General features: G+C 44.6%; 1 protein-coding gene across 6 annotated transcripts in view; it reads left to right on the forward strand.

The window, feature by feature from the left end:
- Pde10a (phosphodiesterase 10A) overlaps nucleotides 1-21,026 on the forward strand; it is a 413,930-nt gene that overhangs the window by 316,499 nt on the left and 76,405 nt on the right. For all 6 annotated transcript variants that reach the window (XM_060373559.1, XM_060373560.1, XM_060373555.1 and 3 more), the window contains one exon: nucleotides 13,323-13,451. In XM_060373559.1, coding sequence (XP_060229542.1) covers nucleotides 13,323-13,451 — 129 coding nt within the window. The remainder of the gene's footprint in view (nucleotides 1-13,322; nucleotides 13,452-21,026) is intronic.

The raw sequence follows: 21,026 nt of genomic DNA on the forward strand, positions 1-21,026 counted from the left end.
CCCGAGGCCTCAATGCATGGGAGACTCTCTCTCTCTCTCTCTCTCTCTCTCTCTCTCTCTCTCTTTTTCTCTCTCCTGTCTGGGTCCAGAGTCCGACCACCAGTCACTCTTCAGCCCTTTCCCAGGGTTTCCAGCATCTGTGATTAGTTTCACCCGCAGTTTCTCACCATGGGAAAGAGTGGATTTTTTTTTCTTTCAGTGTTTTTAAAAATGCTCCTTTTAAAAAAATATACATTTTTTTTTCTTTTATGTGTATACATGTGTTTTTGTTCACCACAAGTGTGTGGGTGCCTTTGGAGTCCAAAGAGGGTGCTGGGCTTCTTGGAGCTAGAGTTACGTGCAGTTTAATGTGGTGCTGGGAACTGTATTTTGGTATTCAGGAAGAGCAGCTGGCAATCCTAACCACTGAGCCAACTCTCCGGTCTCCCCAAATGCTTTTTTTTTTTCTTAGCCACTGATTTGCCTTCGAGTTCTGAGCTGGGTGCAGCAGGCCACACGCCTAATATCAGTTCTTAGGTAGCCTTCAGATGCTTCCAAGCAGGCAACAGGAATTCTTTGAGAACAGAGTTTGCTGTGCTACCCCAGAAAGCAGAGAGCAGTATGCCATCCCGAGAACACGCACTGCCTCCTTCCAGACTGTTGTGGATCCAGGGTTTTTTGGATCCTTGCTTTGCCTGAATTCGATTTCTAATTATTCTCTTAGGTCTGAATATATCATCATGAGAATCATTGTAATTTCCCCCTGGGGAACTTTTTAAAGATTAAAAAAAATCATTTAATTATTTAAAAAGTCTTTTTGCCTTTTAAAACATTTTTTTTTTCTGTGCAACATATGGACTAAAGTCTTTGTTCCAAGATAGTGATACATGGTAATCTCAACCAGTCATTGTACTCTGAGCTGTCACTGAGAGGGTGAAGAGGAGACAGGAGGGCTTAGGTCAGACCTGTAGTAGAGAAAGTGAGAGGTGACTTGTCTGCCCAGGCACCCACTTCCATCTCGTTCCCTTCCTTGCTTACAAGGTAGAGTCTGCAGTCATCTTTGAGGCCCCTTTATCCCTAACTGTGATGTTGCGTTCTCTACCGACTCTTATCTGTGACCACATGATACGGGTTGTTGAGCAAGGGGAAACCATGTAGGATTTTTGCACATCATGTTTTCTAAAATCTGGATTTCCAGTTGATGGAATGAAATCATTCTTGTTACTAGGTACTGCCCATGACCCCCCCCCCCCCCACAGGCTTCCAAGAGGAACTTTGCCTTTCTTCCTTTTCTTCTTCAGCGTCTTTCTGACCTCTCAATAGGAACCAAGGTTATGGACACCAGTTGTAACTGCCTCATGAGGACACGTGCCAGAGTGAGCAGCCATAGGTATGTTCAGCCAGTTGTGCTGGCTAAACAGGCTCGGTTCAGGGGTCTAGGGAGAATTTATTTATGAGGTGCCTGTCTTATAAAGATTATCTCCATGTCATTTCACTGTGTCTCGCCAGACCGTGAAAGGGTCCCACCAGGCACAGTTCTCACTGGTTCTTAGGCAGGAGGAGCAGGACCAGACCTGCTTTGAGGGTCTTCCCCTGCTGCCTGGATTATGTGTTAAGGAGCAAATATTAGTTCTCGGGGCTCAAAATTCCTCAGCAGTTCTTCATGGGAGTTGCCTCTTTGAAAAAAATCTATGGGGGACAATCAGGCTGTAAATACTCAGCTTCCGTGAGGAACTTGAATTACGGACTTTTGTTTAACAAGTCCTGGGAAGGGAGAGGGATTTGAGCCAAGGACGGCAGTTCAGAGATGTTTATGAATTTTACTGGATTCTTTTGTTTGAACACCCTGAATCTCCAAGTGGGATGGGTATGTGTCTCTGTGTGTCACATACATTGCAGGTCTTCATTTATATCACTACTATCGCTGTAATTTTGAGTCATTCTATATTTTTCATGCATTATTTGTAAATACAATGGAACCTATTGGCTCCATGATAATTATCGTTTTATATATCTAGAAAACAGGTTGGAAAGGCTATGTATGTATCAAATCATTTTTACTGCCTTCAAAAGACATATGTGAATCATTGTGTTTGTGTGTATGTTTATTTTTGTAGGTGTGCTTAGCATACCCTGTTGACAAATGTAGTGTGTGTGTGTGTGTGCGTGTGTGTGTATAGAAAGAAAAGAACATCCTGGCAGATCTCTTCTCATTATCTAATCCTAAACAGAAGACAAAACTTCTTTCTTTCTTTCTTTCTTTCTTTCTTTCTTTCTTTCTTTCTTTCTTTCTTTCTTTCTTTCTTTCTTTCTTTCTTTCTTTCTTTCTTTCTTGTTAGTTACATTTTATTAACTTTGTATCCCAGCTGTATCCCACTCCCTCATTCCTTCCCAAACCCTCCCTTCCTCTCTCCCTCATCTCCTCCCTGCCCCTTTTCAAGTCCATTGATTGAGGAGGACCTCCTCCCCTTTCATCTGACCCTGTTTTATCAGGTATCTTTAGGACTGGCTGCAAAGTCTCCCTCTGTGGCCTAGCAGGACTGCTCCTCCCTTCGGGGATGGGGAGTTCAAAGAACCTGCCATTGAGTTCCTGTTAGAAATAGTCCTTGTTCCCCTTACTATGGGAAACCAATTGGTTACTGAGCTACCACAGGCTTCATCTGAGCAAAGGTTCTAGGTTATAGCCATACATGGTCCTTGGTGGAGTGTCAGTCTCATATAAGCCCCCTTTGCCCAGATATATTTGGTCCTTGTGGAGCTCCTATCCTTTCCACGTCATACTAACTCCCCCTTCTTTCATATGATTCCCTGCACTCCACCGAAGGTTTGTTTATGAGTCTTAGTATCTGCTTTGATACACTGCTAGGTAGTCTTTCAGGGGCCCTCTGTGGTAGGCTCCTGTCTTGTTACTTGTTTTCTCCTATGTCCAATGCACATCCCATTTGTCTTTCTGAGTGAGGCTTGATCATCTTACCCTGGGTCCTCTTTCTTATTTATCTTCTTTAGGTGTATAGATTTCATTATGTTTATCATATCTTATAGGACTATATGAGTGAGTATATACCATGTGTGTCTTTCTCCTTCTGGGATACCTCACTCAGAATGATCTTTTCTAGATCCCACCATTTGCCTGCAAATTTCATGATTTCCTCGTTTTTGATTGCTGAGTAGTATTCCATTGTGTAAAAATACCACGATTTCTGTATCCATTCTTCTGTTGAGGGACATCTGGGTTGTTTCCAGGTTCTGGCTATTACAAATAAAGCTGCTACAAACATGGTTGAAGCTATAAAGAAAAACATCAGCCTCTGACCTCAACTGAGGCTCCTTCTTTTCTGATGACTGTAGCTTGTGTCAATTTGGCACATAAAATCACCCAGTATGTATTGTATTTCTGTTCTCTTTCTCATCTTTGAACCCTTTCTGCCTTAGTGCTTTCTTCTGTGGAATGGGGTTATATTCTACACCTGAAGCGATTGCATGACATGTGGAGCACTAACCCTGAAGCTCCGGAGCTAGTGACCGTCGTGATGCCTCGTTACGACAGCCTCCTGCGTCTCTCGTTCACACTTCCTGCTGACTGAATGCTCAGTCCCTCACCATTCACACACATGCACTGTAATCTGCTGTAATTGTTTGCTCCCCACTTTTGTATTTCCACACAGCAGTGCACCACGAATCCGAGCAGTGAGGACGGGCGTATCAGATGTCCTTCATCCGCCAGACAAGGTGTCTGATACAGAGCATACGTCTGAGCATAGGCAGATCCTATTCCTTCTGGGAGGCCTGTTTGTGCAATAGCTGCCCTTTGCCGCCTGCCAAGGTGGACAAGAGGCCATCTGATCACTTTGGAAGCCTGCAACCAAATTCTCATTATGATGTTGAATGTTGTCTTACACGCTGGCTTTCCAAGGGATCGGGAGGCGCGTTGCTGAGCACGCTTCTCTATAATCCCATATGAAATCAATTTCTAGGTCCTATGACCACACATGTATACCTCACTAAGTGTTCTGTGATTTTAAGTTTGGGTAGGTTTCATTTCACATGGTATGTTTTCGTGATAAGTTACTGTAACTGCGATACCATGCACAGTAGTCTTCATATTACGTGAGGAGAAACAGCTTTTAAAAGTACTGTAAGGAGATAGGTGTTTTTGCCTGAGTGTATGTCGTGTGTCTGTGCACCACATGGGTGCCTGGTGCCCGAGGCCATCCAGTCCCCTGACACTAGAGTTACAGATGGCAGTGAGCCACCATGTGGCTGGCTGGGAGTTGAATCAGAGTCCTCTGAAAGAGTGGCCACTGTTGGGAACTTAGAATGTTTCTATTGTAAAGTGCCCTAGAATCTCAATGCTTGTAAAGAAGAGACTTGTTCAAAGGACTCTATACAATTTAAGAAATTTACTTGCTTTGAACTTTTCTAGAGAGACTTAAACTCCCTATTAGGAGATGATATGCAATATAATTTTCTTTTATGAGTTGTGAAAAAAAGGACAGCATAGGACAAAAATGGGAATTTACGTTTTCTCTGCTGCATTGATTAGAACAGAGCATTTTTAGGAAATCTCAGTCATTTTAGTGTATGCATGTTTGTGGATGTGTGTGTGTGTGTGTGTGTGTGTGTGTGTGCATGTGTGCATGCCAATCTGCTGGCACCCATGCTGGCCCACTTGCCCATGGAGATATGTGTGGAGGTCAGAGGCTGATGTTTTTCTTTATAGCTTTTCCACTTCTTTTGAGCTGCGTCTGCCATTGAACCAGAGCTCGTTGTGGAGCTCATCAGGCTGGCTGCTCTTGAGCCCCATGGTGCAGACACAAGCTTTCGTATCCAGGTTCTATGTGGTGCTTACATTGAACTCTCCAGCTGTCCTCATTGTAGATGATTCACGCACATCCCTCTCAGCCCCGTTTCCTTCTGAGTGTCAACTACAGATGGCACTGCTCTGTGGAAGCACTAAGCAAAGAGTGAGTGAAAAATAGGACCTTCGCCTTGAGGATGGCTTGCAGCAGCACCCTCACGGTTCTGTGAATGTGCTCTTGTGGTTAGATGAGAAAGGTACCCTACAGGCTCCTTGGACCCTTGCTTCTCAGCTGGTGGAGTTAGTTAGGGATGCTGTGAAATCCGGGGCCTAACTGCAGCAAGTGGGTCCAGCTTTGGGAGTTAACCAGCCTGCTCTGCTTGGCTTGTGGCCTGAGCTTTTTTGTCTTCACAATTATGGGCCATGCCTGCTTCTGGTCCTTCTGGCAGTGATGGATTCTGTACCTTGCCGTAAGAGCCAGTGTGTTCTCTGATTCATCCTAAGGCATGGTATGATGCCTGATAGTCAGGCCTCAATACTATTTATAAGCCAAACATTGAGTCAAAGAGCTGTGAGTAGTAATATCATTTTATAAATTAATTATAAAAAATAACATTTCTAGATGACTTTATTATGAGACTTTTTAAAAAAGTGTTGTCTTTCCCTCTCTTCCTTTCCTTCTCTCTCTCTCTTTCATCCCCCTCTCCCTACTTCCATCCTTGCCTTTTTGCGACTGGCTCTTGCAGTAGAACCCTGTGCCTACTCTGGCCTACTGTGCCCTATAGCAGGTTACAGGCATTTGCCACCATGTGCAGAAAAAGGAGTTTCCCAGTTTTTCTGGGGGAAAAAAAATGAGTTCAGCTCATTCTGGGAAGATTTACATAAATTTTGATTTTCTTTGTTTCATATATGTCAATCATGCCTTTTCAGACCTTTTTTAACAAGTGAGAGTGATTGTTCCTGGGATGCTCAGCAAGAGGGTGTGGGACTTGAAAGGACTAAAAGAGAAGATGAGGCTTTTTTCCTTCTCTCTCTCTCTCTCTCTCTCTCTCTCTCTCTCTCTTTCAGCGTGTGTGTGTGTGTGTGTGTGTGTGTGTGTGTGTTTAGGCATGGAGGTCAGAGCTCCTCATCTGCTGTCTTCTGTGTTTGCACTCTAGTTCAGTTTCAGTACTCGTCCCTCCCTGAACTTGTAGCTCACTGCTGATTGGCTAGACTGGTGCCCAGCAAGGGCCTGGCATCCTCCTGCCTCCGTTATGTAGTGCTGGGGTTACAGGGCTGGGCCACTGCAACTACCAGTCCTGGAAGTCTCGGAAAGCACTTTCCCCACTGAACCACCAGTTAGTCCAGGTGTGACCTCTTAAAAAGTAATTTGATTCAGGCACTAAATATCCACAATAAATGATGGACGTTACTCCCCTTTCTAAATTTAATTTCAAAGCAGTGTGCATGACCTTTATTTCTATTTATAATAATAATATGTAATATATAAATATGCTCTCTATGTGTAATATTTAACATATAAATAATATATTTCAGAGTCTGCAAGATTCACTTTCTGGAGGAGGTTTCCCTTCTTTCTCCATTTCTCTTATTCTTCTTTCCCCACTCTACATGAAATTACATGAAACTCATTTCCCTTCTTTCCTCTCTAAAATATGTTCTTAAAACGTGGCATACTGCTGTGTAACTTTTTCTGCAGGGGTATCTAGGAAACACTTTTTAAAAGGACATTTGTCGAGCCCTGCTCTGAAAACTTGCAGACAACGATGGATGTGAAAGTCCTTGTGGCTTTAAGTGTGGACGTGACTTGACCAGCATGCAGGGTTGCTGTCCCTGTTGGCAGCAGAAAGGCTTGTCAACAAGTTCCCTGTCCCTGTGGTGGCTGAGGCGTATTGTGCATTCTCAGAGTGTCTCCTTCACTTTGCCTTCCAGGCTGTTGGCCTGCGTTCGAGACATCATGTCCAAGCATTTGAACATGGCGTAATTTGATTTGTGACTTTGTGACATGACATACAAGTGTCATGTCAATATAGAATCAACCAATCAACCGGATTCGAGTTTGGTGACTGTTTGTACCTTTAGCCCATATTAACCGTTTCATTTTGATACTTGTTTAAGCCAAGTTACCATCAGCCAGGAGGGACCCAGGCTCAGCTTCACTAACCTGCGTTCTCCTCAGTGATTCTGTCTTTACTGCTTGGTTCTCACTCATTCTTATTCTCCAACTATTTCATTCAGGCAGAGTTCTCGTGCGGGCTTACCAATCTGCCCTTGGGTTTGTCTCCTAGCATAGTCCCTGTCCCTCCAGCTGGGTGTCACCATCGCCCTGGTTTCCCCTCCCCGGGTTGTCCTGATGAAAATTTTCACATGGGCTAGCTTTTGGCACATGGTCAGGCTAATACAATGGTTAGTTGGGTAATCTCGGCGTCTGATAGGTCTCCAGCACTCACGGCTATATGGGAAGCATTAGCTATTGTGGAATGCCATTAGATGCTGGCCTACAGGTAGATTCGGGTTTTGGAAAAATTACTTTGATTGAAAACAGCAGCATGAGCTTTTCTGGCAGAAAGGCACCTCTCGATTTCTTCAGAGAAACGTGTCCTCTCTGCAGAAGATGGGTGTTCTCCAAGTAGCCGTAAATCAGTCTTGTGGTGTGTGCTCAGATCTGCACACCTGACTCGCGTGTGGCGTGTGATGGAAACAGTGAGGCTTAGCGTGGCCTCCTGGGGAGGTGACCTGTATTTAAGCATGTGTCTGGGGTCTGCCACCCGGTTACTGTAAATCTGAGCTGAAGTGTAGGTAGGGTGTAAGTCCTTCCCACTCTAGACTTCCTGTGGGTAAAATGTTTGGGACTTAATCTCACTCTTAGGGGTTCTGCTCAGAAGTTAAAAACGAACAAACATACAAAAAAAAAAAAAAAAAAGAAAGAAAGAAAAAACTTCATCTTTATCTTAAACCATAAGTGACAAGTTTGCAGTTAGATTTTGTAAAGTAATTTTAAATGCTTACCTCAGTGGTGGTCTCCAGGGACCTTTAATACATGCAATAATGAACACTGGAAGCGATACCTTTGAAGCAGTTGTGGCCCCTCAGGCTGCTAATGCACAAGGGATAAGAGGTCTCAGCACCAAGGGGCCATCATGCCAGGGTCAGTACATGACCCTGGATGACGTCACTTTCAGTAGGATGTGTCTGTTTGGAATGGAAACCTTTAGATGATGTGCATCTAGCATTCAAGACCTTTGTCCTCTCCCTGCCTCTTGTTTTTTCCTTTGTCACAGAGGCAGAAACAGTTTTGAAGCTGTTTCTCCTATAACCTCAGGGCTGCCACTCAGTGATTTCCGCATAAGACTCTGTGTTCTAAAACAATGCCAAGAGAAATGAGTTTAGAGCCTATTAATCCGTTCCTGTATTTGACAAGTGTTTGAGAAGGAACTGTGACCCTAAACCCTTACACCCATAAACGTTTATCTAAGCCTGACAGGCAGTGCACGAAGGATATTTTTGCAAAAGTGTCAGCTGATCAATGATGTCAGAATGATGCTGGTTATTCGCAGTGCGAAGTCACTACCTTTTCAGGAAACTTCACACAGACATTAGAGCTTTGTGCATATACAAAAGGAAGTACAGCTAGGAGAGTAAAGGAAAGACTGACGAGGGCCAAGTCAGCAGTAATTGAGGTAGGGGCAGTGGGCTTCTGAGAAGGCCCCTTCGACTAGCACTTGCTGTGGGGTGTGGGTTCCAGGCAGTGTCCAGGATCTTGTGGAGCTGGGCAGTGTCCAGCAGGCCCAGCTGTGCCGCCACTTCCCCGGTCCTCTGCTAGCGTACAAGACAAGAGTTACTCATTGATTCCTTCTCTGAGCATGACGGTCTGGGTGCTGTGGCCTCCAGGGCCACCCCTGCACCCGGAGTCATCAGCCTGACTCACCGGACAGTTGATTTGTGCATTTTTCTCATGGTTGCACCCATAATCTCTGAGAGTTACTTTGGCCAGAGGCCAGAGGAGAGTTGTGTGTCCCTGAGGTCCAGGGGACAGCTGGCACATGCTGCCGAGAGCCTTTCCTCTTGGAGTCACCTGGGGCATTCTCAGTGTCTCTATCACTGACTTGGGGTGTGTGTAGAGGACTGCCAGGGGAGCATGATGGGGATTCTGTAGACTTGGTCTTAATTTGTTTCATATAGATACCCTCTGCCTATATACTCCCTAACTTCAGACTTTCCAAAAGAAGGTTCATGACACAGGTCATGCTGTCACCCAGTGACCTGGCCTTCACTCATCTGTGGGCTATACACACTGTCAGAGCCTTGTCCCTGAATGCCAGCCAAGACCTACCTTGTGAACAGCCATTCTGAAAGAGGACATTCAGGCCGGCTGTGACTCCTCAAGACACCTGTTATGTGGAGACTGTGGTAGAACGAGTTACTACACCTGTGGAGTTTTTAGTCTTAATTCAAAGAGCTGATGTCTAGTGAGCAATCATCCAACGCATGGGAGATTCCGTTTGGCAGCTAGAGCAGGGTGCAGTGTGAGCGTGATGCCAGGGGGAGTCAGCACTGAGGGTGTGGCTACAGAGGGGTCCTCTGGTCAAGTTGTTCCTGGTCTAAGTGCCTCACTCAGGCAGATGGAGGGTGAGGAGGAGTCAGGCAAATAGCAATGTGACCATGAGTCAGGTAAGGGCTCAGTGCACTAGAGCGGAAAGTGGGGAGCAACTGGGAAGTTGGGATGTTTTACTGACTATTCCTCCTCACCCCCAGATTAGCCCAGGGTGGGTCTCACAAGGTAGAAGCTTTCGGCTAACCTTCCCTCCTGCTCTCTTACCAAAGCCTGAGGTTTAAGGGGCAGATTTTTCAGTTTTTAATCTGAGTCAAGTGTTACCCCAAATCAGAGGTAGCACTGGCCAGGGGCAGTCCTGAAAACCAATAGTCTGGGAGAGAAAAGAACACGAAGAAACAGGAGGCTGGTGGGGTGTTGGTCTATGTCTTTGTTCTCACCCTGGTTATTGTCTCTGAGGTCAAGAGAACATTCATCTAAGAACCTGACACCTCTGTGCTTCCGTCCTTATCTTATGCCCAGGACTGTGACTTGTGTGGGCTGACGAGACAAACAGATCTCAGAGGACACCTGAGTTGGTACATGGATGTAGCCCAGTGCCTGCCTATGGAAAATATTCCTGCACACCAGCTTTGCAAGAAGTGCAAGCAAGTTCTGTTTAGCTGCTTTGTCATTTATGTGTTGAGGCAGTTTAAGTAGCTGGAGTATAGATGCCAGGAAATTAAAGACCCAGAAAAGAAAAGGTGGATGAAATTGGATTTTGGAATTCTCAGGCAGCTGACTTTTATGTTTGACAGATTTTTGTATTAAGGTTCTTCCCTTGCTCATTTATCTTATAGTATATATTAAGTAATAATATTTATGGTGTGTGTTTTGGAAATGCCTTTTTGTGCTAGAAAGGATTTCTGCATAAATTTGCATATGCCCTCAGCTCTTGGGTTCTTAGGCAGCAGGTGTTCTCGGGCTGTGAGAAGTCCCCCAGCAGCAAACCAGTTGTGGAAGAATGAGCTACCCGTCTAGAGAGGGTATGGCAGCTTTGGACTGTGTCCCAATACATCTGTTTGAAGATGCCCAAATTCCTAACCATTGGAGTTAAACGTGGAAAAACTAAAACCAAATCTCGAGAACCCAAACCACATAGCACTAAGACCAGGCAGAATGATGCAAGAATCAAGCGCTCTCCAAAATGAACATCTTTCTGCACCTCCTCACGCCATTGCTCAGTGCGTCTCAGTTTTTGTGTTCTTCAGGGACTCGGGTTTTTGTGGTACAATATTTAAGAGTGGGGAGTCGTATCGTTGAACCCGCCTTCATCTGGGCACCGGCTTTAAGAAGGGAAGAGTGGTTTATGTCACCTCCTGGTCACACCTGGATTGAAGGCAGAGGGCAGTGTAAGACGGGTATGGGTATTAGGATCATGCAGAGACGGGCTCCTTGGTCATGAGCGCCAGGACTGTGAATCTTATATCTAATTGGTCATGAGGAGTGGGAGGAGTGTGTGGGTCTGGAGTACAGCATCGTGGGCCCAAAGTGTGACAGGAGCAGAAGGCTGGACATCTGCCGTGTGTGCCCGGCCGTTGACAGTCATTGGAGCTCCTCTGGGAAGGCACAGCATGGAGTCAGGGCTGGGAACGCAGTGCTTTTCCTAGAAAGTAACGGTAACGTTAGCACAGTCCTTAGGAATCTCCAGCTGGTTTCACCCTCGGCACATGCGGGTCCCTTTACTCGAATGAGAACTTGTTATGAAGAAACATCTAAGATAGTTGTCTGATTTGAATCTGAATTTGCACCTAGTTGGTGTCTTAACTGAGAGATGGCAATTCCAGCGGGCCTGTTTGTAACCTAACGGGGTACATCCTAAAGGACAAACCTCCTGTCTGTTACACTCACAGTGATCACGTACTTTTGTGTGAATAAAGAGCGAGTGGACCATACAGGGTGGGAGACCCATTGCAGGAACTGAAATTCTCCTTACATTTGTTTTTTTGTCATATTCCATCTTCTCCCAGGCTTCTGTTTTGTACACATTGGCAGGTATCTTGAATTTATTCATTGCGCTGTGGGTTTTGACAAGTGCCTGGTATTACATATTTCCCACCATGACATCACAGGATGATTTCCCGACCCCACAAGATCTATAGTGTTTTACCCAGTCAGCCTCCCTCCATTCTTCTTGGGCTTAGACAATTACTAATCTTTTTCCGGTTGCCCCAGGGGACCATCTTTTTCAGTGTTTTGTAACTGCAGTTACTTTAATGTACGGCTCTGCAGAGTAGAGTAGCTTATCTCCCTGTCAAGACTCATCTAGGCCTTTTCTTCGCTTCCCATAACGTCTTCTTATCACCAACTAGCATTTAGCTATGTAGATGTACACAGTTGGTCTTCACCCACCCCAAGACAGCTTGGATGCTTTCAGAATTAGCAGATTATGGAAGAAAGCCATGCATGAGATGTTCACATGTAGGTCTTCTCGTGGACACGGGGTTCCACGTGAGTTGGGCTAATAATGTTGAGTATAATGAGGGATGGTATTGTTGTGTCATGCAGGACAACTTTATTTAATGTGATAATAAGCTAACAGCCTATCTTCCAAAATAGCACACCGCTTGGATACTGACCAGCAGTGAGCAAGGGCTGGCGATCTGCCTCCACACCAGCAATTAATGCTCCTGTGGGGTTGGACTTTAGCCGTTGTAATAAGTATGCAAGCTGAGTCCTGTTTTCATGTTACCTTCAGCTCACTAACAACCAATTAGTACCCTTTTGGTGTTTATTTGTGATATCCACGTTTTCCTAGTTAAACCATTTGCTCAGCATTAGGTCCATTTTTAAAGACTGGCTGTTTGCTTACGGCTTACTTTTAAGGGTATATTTTGGATGCAGGTCTTTCATGTAATACACGACTTGAAAATAGGTATGTGCTGAAATAACATGGAGCCCAAGTCCCAGCTTCACACATAGCCTGGCTCTCTGAAAAACAGGAAAGTAGTGGTAACAGGAAAGGGGAACCAGGGGGTAAAATCTCTTCAGAGAAAGGTGGAGAGGTGACTCTTGGAGGGTCACAGGACACACCCTCCTGAGGTGACAGAGGAACATTTGAAGACCAGAGACTGAAAATGTGTTGAGCTTCCCGAGTCACAGTGTGGCCACCTGGTTGAGTGGGTGAAAGAACACAGACATCAAGGGTGTCTGGAAGGTTAGGCTGAGGACTGTAATGTATGTCTTCATGGCAGTGGAAGGGACTCTGGGGAAACAGCTTTTGTGGACACAAGAATAAAGGAGTCTAGTCCTTACATCGTCTGTCTCCTACAGGGTCTACACCATCCATCATTCCAATACCCAGTTCCTTACTGTCTAGGGATATGCCTTGCCTTGTTAGCCAAGCACTGTGCTTTAAGGAGGCTTTAGTCTTTAGCCTGTGGAAAGGGTGGACATTGAGTTGACATCAGTAAAGATGAACAGTGGCTAACACTCATCAGTCCCTTTGACATGTGTCCATTATGCTAGTGCCAGGTTTAATTGATGATAACCATTTACCTCAAAGCAAGTGCTTTAATGCAGCATAACATACAACAGAAAGGCACACCTGACCCACATGACACAGACACTGACGGTTGGGAAACCACTGTTTGCTGTGATTTACCATCTATCATTTAAAACCGTTAATCTATCGTTAAAAACGTTCTGGCTTTAGCCTTTTATTGTGGTCCTACCATAGAATGCTGTCTTAGTGTTTGAACATAGGTGGTTAGGGTTTCATGGCAGTTTGTAGAGTCACCGAGGACCATCACCTGTGTGCTTCCAAAGCCTTGCCCTTAATACCAAGTAGCAGCCTTCTTCCCTGAAGCAAGCAGCACCACCTGTGCCAGCTCTCTGAGGCAGAAAGAAGTTACTAAGTCTTAGCACAGTGTCACAATGTGTCTTTTTATTTTCGGATTTTCCATCCGAAGTTGCCGCATAGGTGAATTTTGTTCTCTCCGATTTCTTTTGCAGGTTTGACGGATGAAAAAGTGAAGGCTTATCTTTCTCTCCACCCCCAGGTGTTAGATGAATTTGTTTCTGAAAGCGTTAGTGCAGAGACTGTAGAAAAGTGGCTGAAGAGAAAAAACAACAAAGTGGAAGGTAAGATGTTACTCACCCTGAGTGTGCACTGACGCCAGACCAAACTGTCCTAACTGATAATGGGATAACAACCAGAATTTTCCCGTTTTAGAAAACAAAACATGAAACAGAAGTTTGTTGGCATTTTATTTCTGTCAGTTTTATTTTTTTTCTAAAGGTAACACTTTTAGAAAGAGGAACTAAATAAATACAAGAGAAACACCCTTTAAAAAATAGACTTGGCCTATAATTGTTGAGGATTTATTTAGTGCTTACTGTATTAGTCAGCTTGGAGTCACTATGGTGCGATATCTGAAGTTGTGGACTATTAAGTGAAAAGGTGCATTTAGTTTCCAGTTCAAGATTTGATAACCCTGTAGCTTTTGGCCTCTGGCAGGAACAGCAGGTGGCAGTGGCAGGGAAGTATGTCAGAGTGAAGGACTCACAGCTGGTGAGCTGGGAAGAGAGACTGAGAGGAGGAGACCAAGGCTTCACAGGGGCTCAGGGAGTACCCCAGTGTCCCCAGTACCTCATACAGGCCCTTCTGCCTCATGGGCCGCAGCATTCCCCTGACGACTGCTTTGTTGGCCAAGGGAACACTGCCTGTACACAGACCATGCCAACAATTAGTACTGATGAGAAGAATGCAGTTTGCGCACACATCTGTAGACTCTACATTTTATACAAGGAAGTCTGACCGCTGTGAAGACTGTAAGACAAACTCGGCTTACCTTTGAGCCTTCCTTCCTTCATAGTCACAGAAGCTAGCAGGCTGGCCGTCATCACAGGCCCTCCAGTAGTAAGATGAGGATGGCCCTTTTTGATGCAATGTAGAAAGGTGATAAAGACCGGAGGAGAACTGCTTTGAATTTTAGATTCTTTGATGAACTGCCTGTGCTCTAGCAAATAACCTCCCCCAGCGGTCACACGGGCAGTTTCCTGTAAGCTCAGTGGGTCACACACAAAAAGACGGGCTTGCTGGAATAGAGTTGCAGTGGAAGGAGGCCGAGAAGGACTAAAATTCATTATGTGGATGTGTGAAACTGTCAAAGAATAAAAGACCAAGTATTTGGATTCAGGCTCCCTTTGTGGGCTCCTCTTTTATTCTTTGAAATGTACTTATCCTTTCAATTCATTAGCTGCTTCTGCAGTTCAAATAACAGAAAATAGGGCTTCATGAATGCTGGGCTCTACTACGAAGCTTCCTCTCCAGCCTTAAAAAAATGCATTTATTTATTTTTTTTAAACACAGATCGCTTAAGACTCAGTTATCATTCATGAAAATAGAAGTGTAGATTCAAAAGATATGTGAGCGCGAATACATTTCCTCTCAGGCTGAGTAAACATGAATGTGTTTTCCTTGAATATCAGCATAATTTCGTAATTTTCCTTTGTTTTTAAATGGGTATATTTGGCCTCTCGTTTTTATGTTTTCACAGACACAGTTTCTACTCGAGAAACTTTTATGTTAACAACGAAATAGTATTCCTGCGGATGGGGCTCCTAGTGTGATAAACTGTCTAATTTCTGTCCGAAATACAGAAATGGTTGCTTTAAAGATGTAGAAATATGGGTCATTTTCTTTCTCTGAGTTAATTTACAGTTTCTGAACATATTAGAACGGAAACAAATATTTGCAAAAGAGGGATTCCTCACTGAGACATGAAGCAGTTTTAAAAGTAATTGTAGAGATTCGTAAAGTATCTACGAATATGAGTGTGAGTGTGAGTGTGTGTATGTGTGTGTGTGTGTGTGTGTGAAGATGGCCTGCCACACAATCATGAGGATTTGAGTCCAGATCTCTAGCACCCACATAAGAACCGGGCATAGTGGTGGGCCCCAGTAACCCCAGTGGCAGGCCTGTGTGCAGCAGTAAAGACAGCTGGATCTCTTGAACTCCCGGGCCACCTGAACAAAGTGGGGAGCGTTACACCTAGTGAGAGAGCCTGTCTCAAAAATCTGGGGAGGGAGAACAACTGAGGAAACCCCAATGCCAAACTCTTGTCTCTACATGGACACACGGACATAGTAAACACATGTATACACACACACACACACACACACACACACACACACATACACACATGATGCATGTTTCACTTTAATAAAAAGAGATAATGTCAACACAAAAACATGACACTTACGAAATATGTCTCAGAGTTTCCATTTCTGTAATAAAAACACCTCGGCCATAACCAGCTTGGGGAGGAGAGAGTTTATGTGAGTTTATAACTCCCAGAACCCCTCTGTTTCTGGGGGAAGTAAGTGTAGGACCTGGAACAGGTCAGGCACCTAGAGTCGGGGGCTGATGCAGAGGCCGTGGACAAATGCTGCCTCCTGGCCTGCTCCTCATAGCTTGCTCGGGCCTTTCTTGCAGCACCTGAGCCTACCCGTGCGAGAGTGGCGTCATTCACCATGGGCCGGGCGCTGGCGCATCAGTCACTAACGAGGAAGCATGTCCTACAACAGTTTTGCTTTCAGTCCAATCTGTTGAAGGAATTTTCTCAATGGAGAGTCCCTCTTCTCAAACGGCTCTAACTTTTGTCATATTGACATAAAACCACGCAGCACGGGGCATGAAGTTGAGTTTAGCTCTTACAAATGATTTTTTTTTTAAATCAACTTTAGTGTCGTTATGTAAGGTAACATTGTTATAAAGGCCGGAGAGGCAGCTCAGTGGTTAAGAGCAAGTATTGCTCTTGCAGAATCAAGTTTGGTCCCCAACACCTACAACCACCTGCTCCAGCTCCAGGGGGATCTGACGTCACTGGCCACCTAGGGTCTCTGCACTCTTGTGCACAAACTACCCAAAGTCATGCACACATGTATGGTATTAGTCACTCTTCTGCTGCTGGGAAGAAATTCCATGAACAAGAACAACATATAGAAGGAAGTGTTTATCAAGCTCATAGTTCCAGAGGCACAGAGTTCTTCATGGCATTTGGGAAGGCATGACAGACAGGCAGAAGCAGGAAGCTGACTGGTCATTGGCCCAGTGGTTCTTGTCAGCCTGTGGACACTGGTGCTGGGCATATCTTTCCCAAGCTCATTTGAAAGCTTCCTAAGGGAGAAAGCACCAGAAATGTTGACTATCATTTTTACCAGTAGTGTGGGGCCAGATACAAGATGTGTCTCGGCTTCAGAGGTTTTCTTTGTTGTTGTTCTCTCTCTCTCTCTCTCTCTCTCTCTCTCTCTCTCTCCCTCCCCCCCTCCTCCCCCACCCCTCTCTCTGTGTAATATTTGTATTGACTTTACACTTAGTTTGAAAAATCCAAGACCACACTTGAATTTGGATGGCCAACTTGTACATATTCTCAATCTCTCAAGTCAGATTGTGTCATTCTGCAGGATGTGGTCTGTTGAGCTCTACCATGACCTCCACAGCATGTTGAAGGGTCACCAGTCTAACAAATAGAAGGCTATGATTAGCTGTTCTCCTTTTGGAGGTCTGATCGTGAGCCTAGTCTATCTGTGCAGCTTGTAGTAAGGCAATTCTGTTGGGAGAAGGGAAGAGCAAAGGGTTCCAGGATGGGGGTGACCGCTTGACTGTTTAGATCAGAGCTTGAGCAATGTGTGTGTTCTTAGTATATCTTACCATTTCCACTTCATACGTGTAACATTTTATACAGCTGAAAGGCATCTGTCTGTATGTGTATGTGTATGTGTATGTGTATATGTATGTGAGTATGTACATGATCATGTGTGCAGAGGTCAGTAAATCCACGGTTCGCTCTTGGGAGTCATCCACCTTGTTTTCTGAGACTGAGTCTCAGCCTCCATGTCTCCAGCCTCAGGATTGTGAGTTTAAGAGACACCCAGCTTTTTCATGGGTGTGTGGGGGGGGTCACACTCGGGCTCTCATGTTGGAGGAAGCAATGCACTATGCACTGAGCTGTCTCCCCAGAACCAAAAGTTGTTTTCTGAAAGCTGACCTTGAATCAAAGTTCCCAATGGTCCATCTAAAGCGCTGTTTGAAGCTGAGGTTTGCAGCTTATTTCCTTTATAAGCTATTGCACTCACGTGGCAAGAGAGTCAGGAGTCCCTCAAATAGAGGATAACTTCTAAGGAATTCCTTTAGATGCACTTGGGAAGAAACAAAATTATGGTGAGAATTTTATTTCACCTTTAATCCCACTAAACATTATACCCTCATGTTCACTTGTATGTGAACTAAGTATGAGAGCCCCAACTGGCACCTTTGGGGACTCAGAGGCCACTGCACACTCACTTAGTACTGCACACCTCTGTCCACGCACAGCACAAACACGAGGCTATGCAGAGGCCCAGTCCTCCGCATCTCTTGCAAGAATCTCCAGGATGGGCCATGATTCCATACTGCCAACGCTGTCCTGTTACGGACAGGAAGGACCAAACATTACCTTGGCTGTCATCAGTGTCTGTCTCATCTTCTTTGGTTACCAGTGTGGGCAGGGTTACAGAGGGCGGTGAAGTGGCACTCGGCATGACCACGCTTGGTGCCCTTGATATCATTATGGTATGTAAGATGAGTTTTAATAAGACCCCAAATTCTGAAGGAATATTAATATCTGAAGGAAGATTATTTAGTACTCAAGAGGGTGGTGAATCAGCCTAAATAATTTATAAATTGTTGGTAGAGGACTGTCTTTTGTGGTGTGCGGAGTGTTCTAGAACAGGCACTGCCACTGCTTTCATCATTTAATTAGTTAATAATGAAAGCATTTTTGCCGTCAGCTACCTCAAATTTAAAATTTTTACATGGCTTTCCTTTTTATGCAAAAGTGTAGTTATCACACTTGTTTCTCTTTTTCATGAATCTAGAGAGAGGATTTATTGTTATCCAATGAAACTCTTAGATATTTCATACCTCAAGATTCAGATTTAACTGTTATAAACTTGTGAATGTCTAACCGATGGGGCCTATTCTTGTGTAAAGTGTAAGTCATCCTAAACTAATGAGGCATGAGCTCCTTTGTCAGAATGTGCAGCCTTGCAAGGTTGCAGTCTGCTGCAGGACACTGAGGAACTATGCACGCACTGTGAATAAGAAAACAAGACATGCCCGAAATGGTCTTCATGGCACATAATTTTGGGCATCTTTCTTTCTTCTCCTTGATATGAGAATGATTTTTATTTCTCTGTCATTATTTTATCTCAGCAACTAAAATTGCATTATCAACCTAAAACTTCGAAAGCGTGTGTTCATTTGCTTTTGGCAGTGGAAGTCACGTGTTGAATGCTTTGATGCGAGTTATAAGTAACCATGAATCTACCAGCTGGAGGATGGAGAGGAGATGGCACTGGCATTGATGCGTTGAGTTAGTTCTGTTAATTGTGTCTCTCCATTACCCTGGTGTTGTGACTCGTAAGTGTGCCGCTTGGTCGTGAGACAGCTTGTGATTCTCAACCGGACTTCACGTTGAGGTTCTAATAACAGGAAAAATGAAGTCTCATCATTACAGTATTGAGAGTGTCTAGGCAACAGATTCAAGTATATTTACTTGCTATGGACTAGATTGACTTCCGGAGCTGTTTCTGTAGGGTCTTTGAATTGGTGGTGCCTCTTAGTTATGCGCTCAAAGTCACTGCATTTTCTAAGCAGAGGTCTCTAAGAGATTCAAATGAGTAAAAATTTTATTAACTACTAGGTTCTGGGAAAGACTTATTTTTATTGAGGTTCCTTTTATAATTTTTATTTTCTAGTTGCATAAAAAAAAGATGCTGCTTAAATGTTAGTTGCTATGATTCTTTTTAGCATTTGAAGTTTTGTTTCAGCTATGACAGATTTTTAAACTTAAAAACCTGTGAAGGACAGCGGCACAATAATTTCTCATTGCTTTAAGTATGCTTCTTAAGACCTTTCTGAAAACTTAATAGGAGAAGTGTCCACTGGAGACGCCAGTGTCTTGGCTGGATTCTGTGCTGTTGTAATATAAGACCATGACTAAAGAGAACTTGTGGGGAAGTGGTTCATTTCCTCTCACAACTCTAAGGTCCCAACTTCATCGCGGAGGGATGTCAGGGCAAGATCAGAGCAGGAACCTGAAGAAGTGAGGCCATAGAGGAGTGCTGCCTACTGGCTTGCTCCTTCTTACTTGCTCAGCCCTTTTTCTTATCGTACCCAGGACCACCCATGTAGGGAAGGCTCCACCCACTGTCAGCCTGGCCTTCCCACATCAACCATTAACAAAGAAAATGCCCCATAGTCCTGTTTACAGGTTAGTTTGATGGTGACATTTTTTTCAGGCAAGATTCCTTCTTCCTGAGTGACTCTGACTTGTGTCAGGTTGACAAAAATACTGACTGTGGTTGTTGTACATGGCATATGACTCTTGTGTGTCATGCTTTCCAGGCTGATCATTCAGTTACCAATTCACAGATACCCATTGATTACCGGCCATGAGGGCACAATTGGAGAAAAAACAAATAAAGAACTGGCTCTTCCCTAAGAAGCTCCTTTGTTGCAATCATCATCATCTCACAAGTGCTTAGAACAGGTTATGTCTGCATTTCTGGTTGTGTATATTAGAAAGATCTAGTAGTGTCCAATGAAAGTTCAAAATTCAGTGCTGGCCTTGAGCCAGTAACACATGGCTTCTGTGTTGAGAACTGCTGACTGCCTGTGTCCCTGGCTCTTTTCAGTGCCACAGGAGCGGTATTTCCTGTGTCATTGCTGTCAAGGAACTTGCACTTCATGGTGGTAGATGTGTGACACTGTCATGGAGCACAGTGATGGAGGTGTGGAGTTAGGCGTCTTTCGGTGGTGAAGACAGACTGAGATGTGAGGTGTGTGGGGCCATCAGTGACCCCTGGACCAGGGAACTGTTCAGCCTGGAGCTGGTCAGAAACTGTGTCCACCTCCCTCAGACTCACCATCTCTGTGCCTGGTCCCCTCGTTGACGTGGACTTTGCAGGGACTCCTTGTATTTGCTGGGTTTGAGGCCAGGGCTAGGCCTCAGGGCATCCAGAAGATTAAAGGTCGAGCTGACACAGGCTAAGGAGCTCTGAGAAGAAGCTGAATCGGTTAAGCAGGACTTCTGGGGGAAGCTGGACTTCTGAGAGCTTGGGAAGAGTGGAGAGGAGAATTCTTGGGAGCAGCAGTGAGGCAGGAAGCAGAGGGCTGGGCGGGCAAGGTGGCCAGTGCGGAAGTTCAGCTCAGATCATAACTGGGTTAAAATAACAAGCAAACGTGGCCTCCCCTTCTTGTTCACTGTGCCGTGGTAGTTTTGATTGAAGTGCTGTCCTCCGAGATTCCCAGCTGGAAAACGGGTTTTGCTTGTTTGTTTGTTCTCCCGTATTCGAAGCTGGCGCAGGGGGTTGTGTGAGGGAGCACACGGTGGTAAACTTTTTGTATTTGCTCTCTGTTCTGTATTACCCTGCTATTCATGGTTTGTTTGTTTTTTTTCTTTTTTTGCTTGATTTCCTTCCCTTTCTCTTGTTGTTTTGATACCACCATCCTGACTGTCGGATTCAGTTTTAGGAAGAGCAGAGAAGAAAGGGCGGTATGTACCTAGTTGTCTTTGTTAAGATCAGCTCTTGTCTCTGGAAGGGACAATAAGGGTCAATAAGAAGATAGGATCTAGTCCTTAAAAGGCCTTACGAAGACTAAGCTGCTTG

The sequence above is a fragment of the Meriones unguiculatus genome, chromosome 20 (assembly GCF_030254825.1).
Source record: "Meriones unguiculatus strain TT.TT164.6M chromosome 20, Bangor_MerUng_6.1, whole genome shotgun sequence".
NCBI lineage: Eukaryota > Metazoa > Chordata > Mammalia > Rodentia > Muridae > Meriones > Meriones unguiculatus.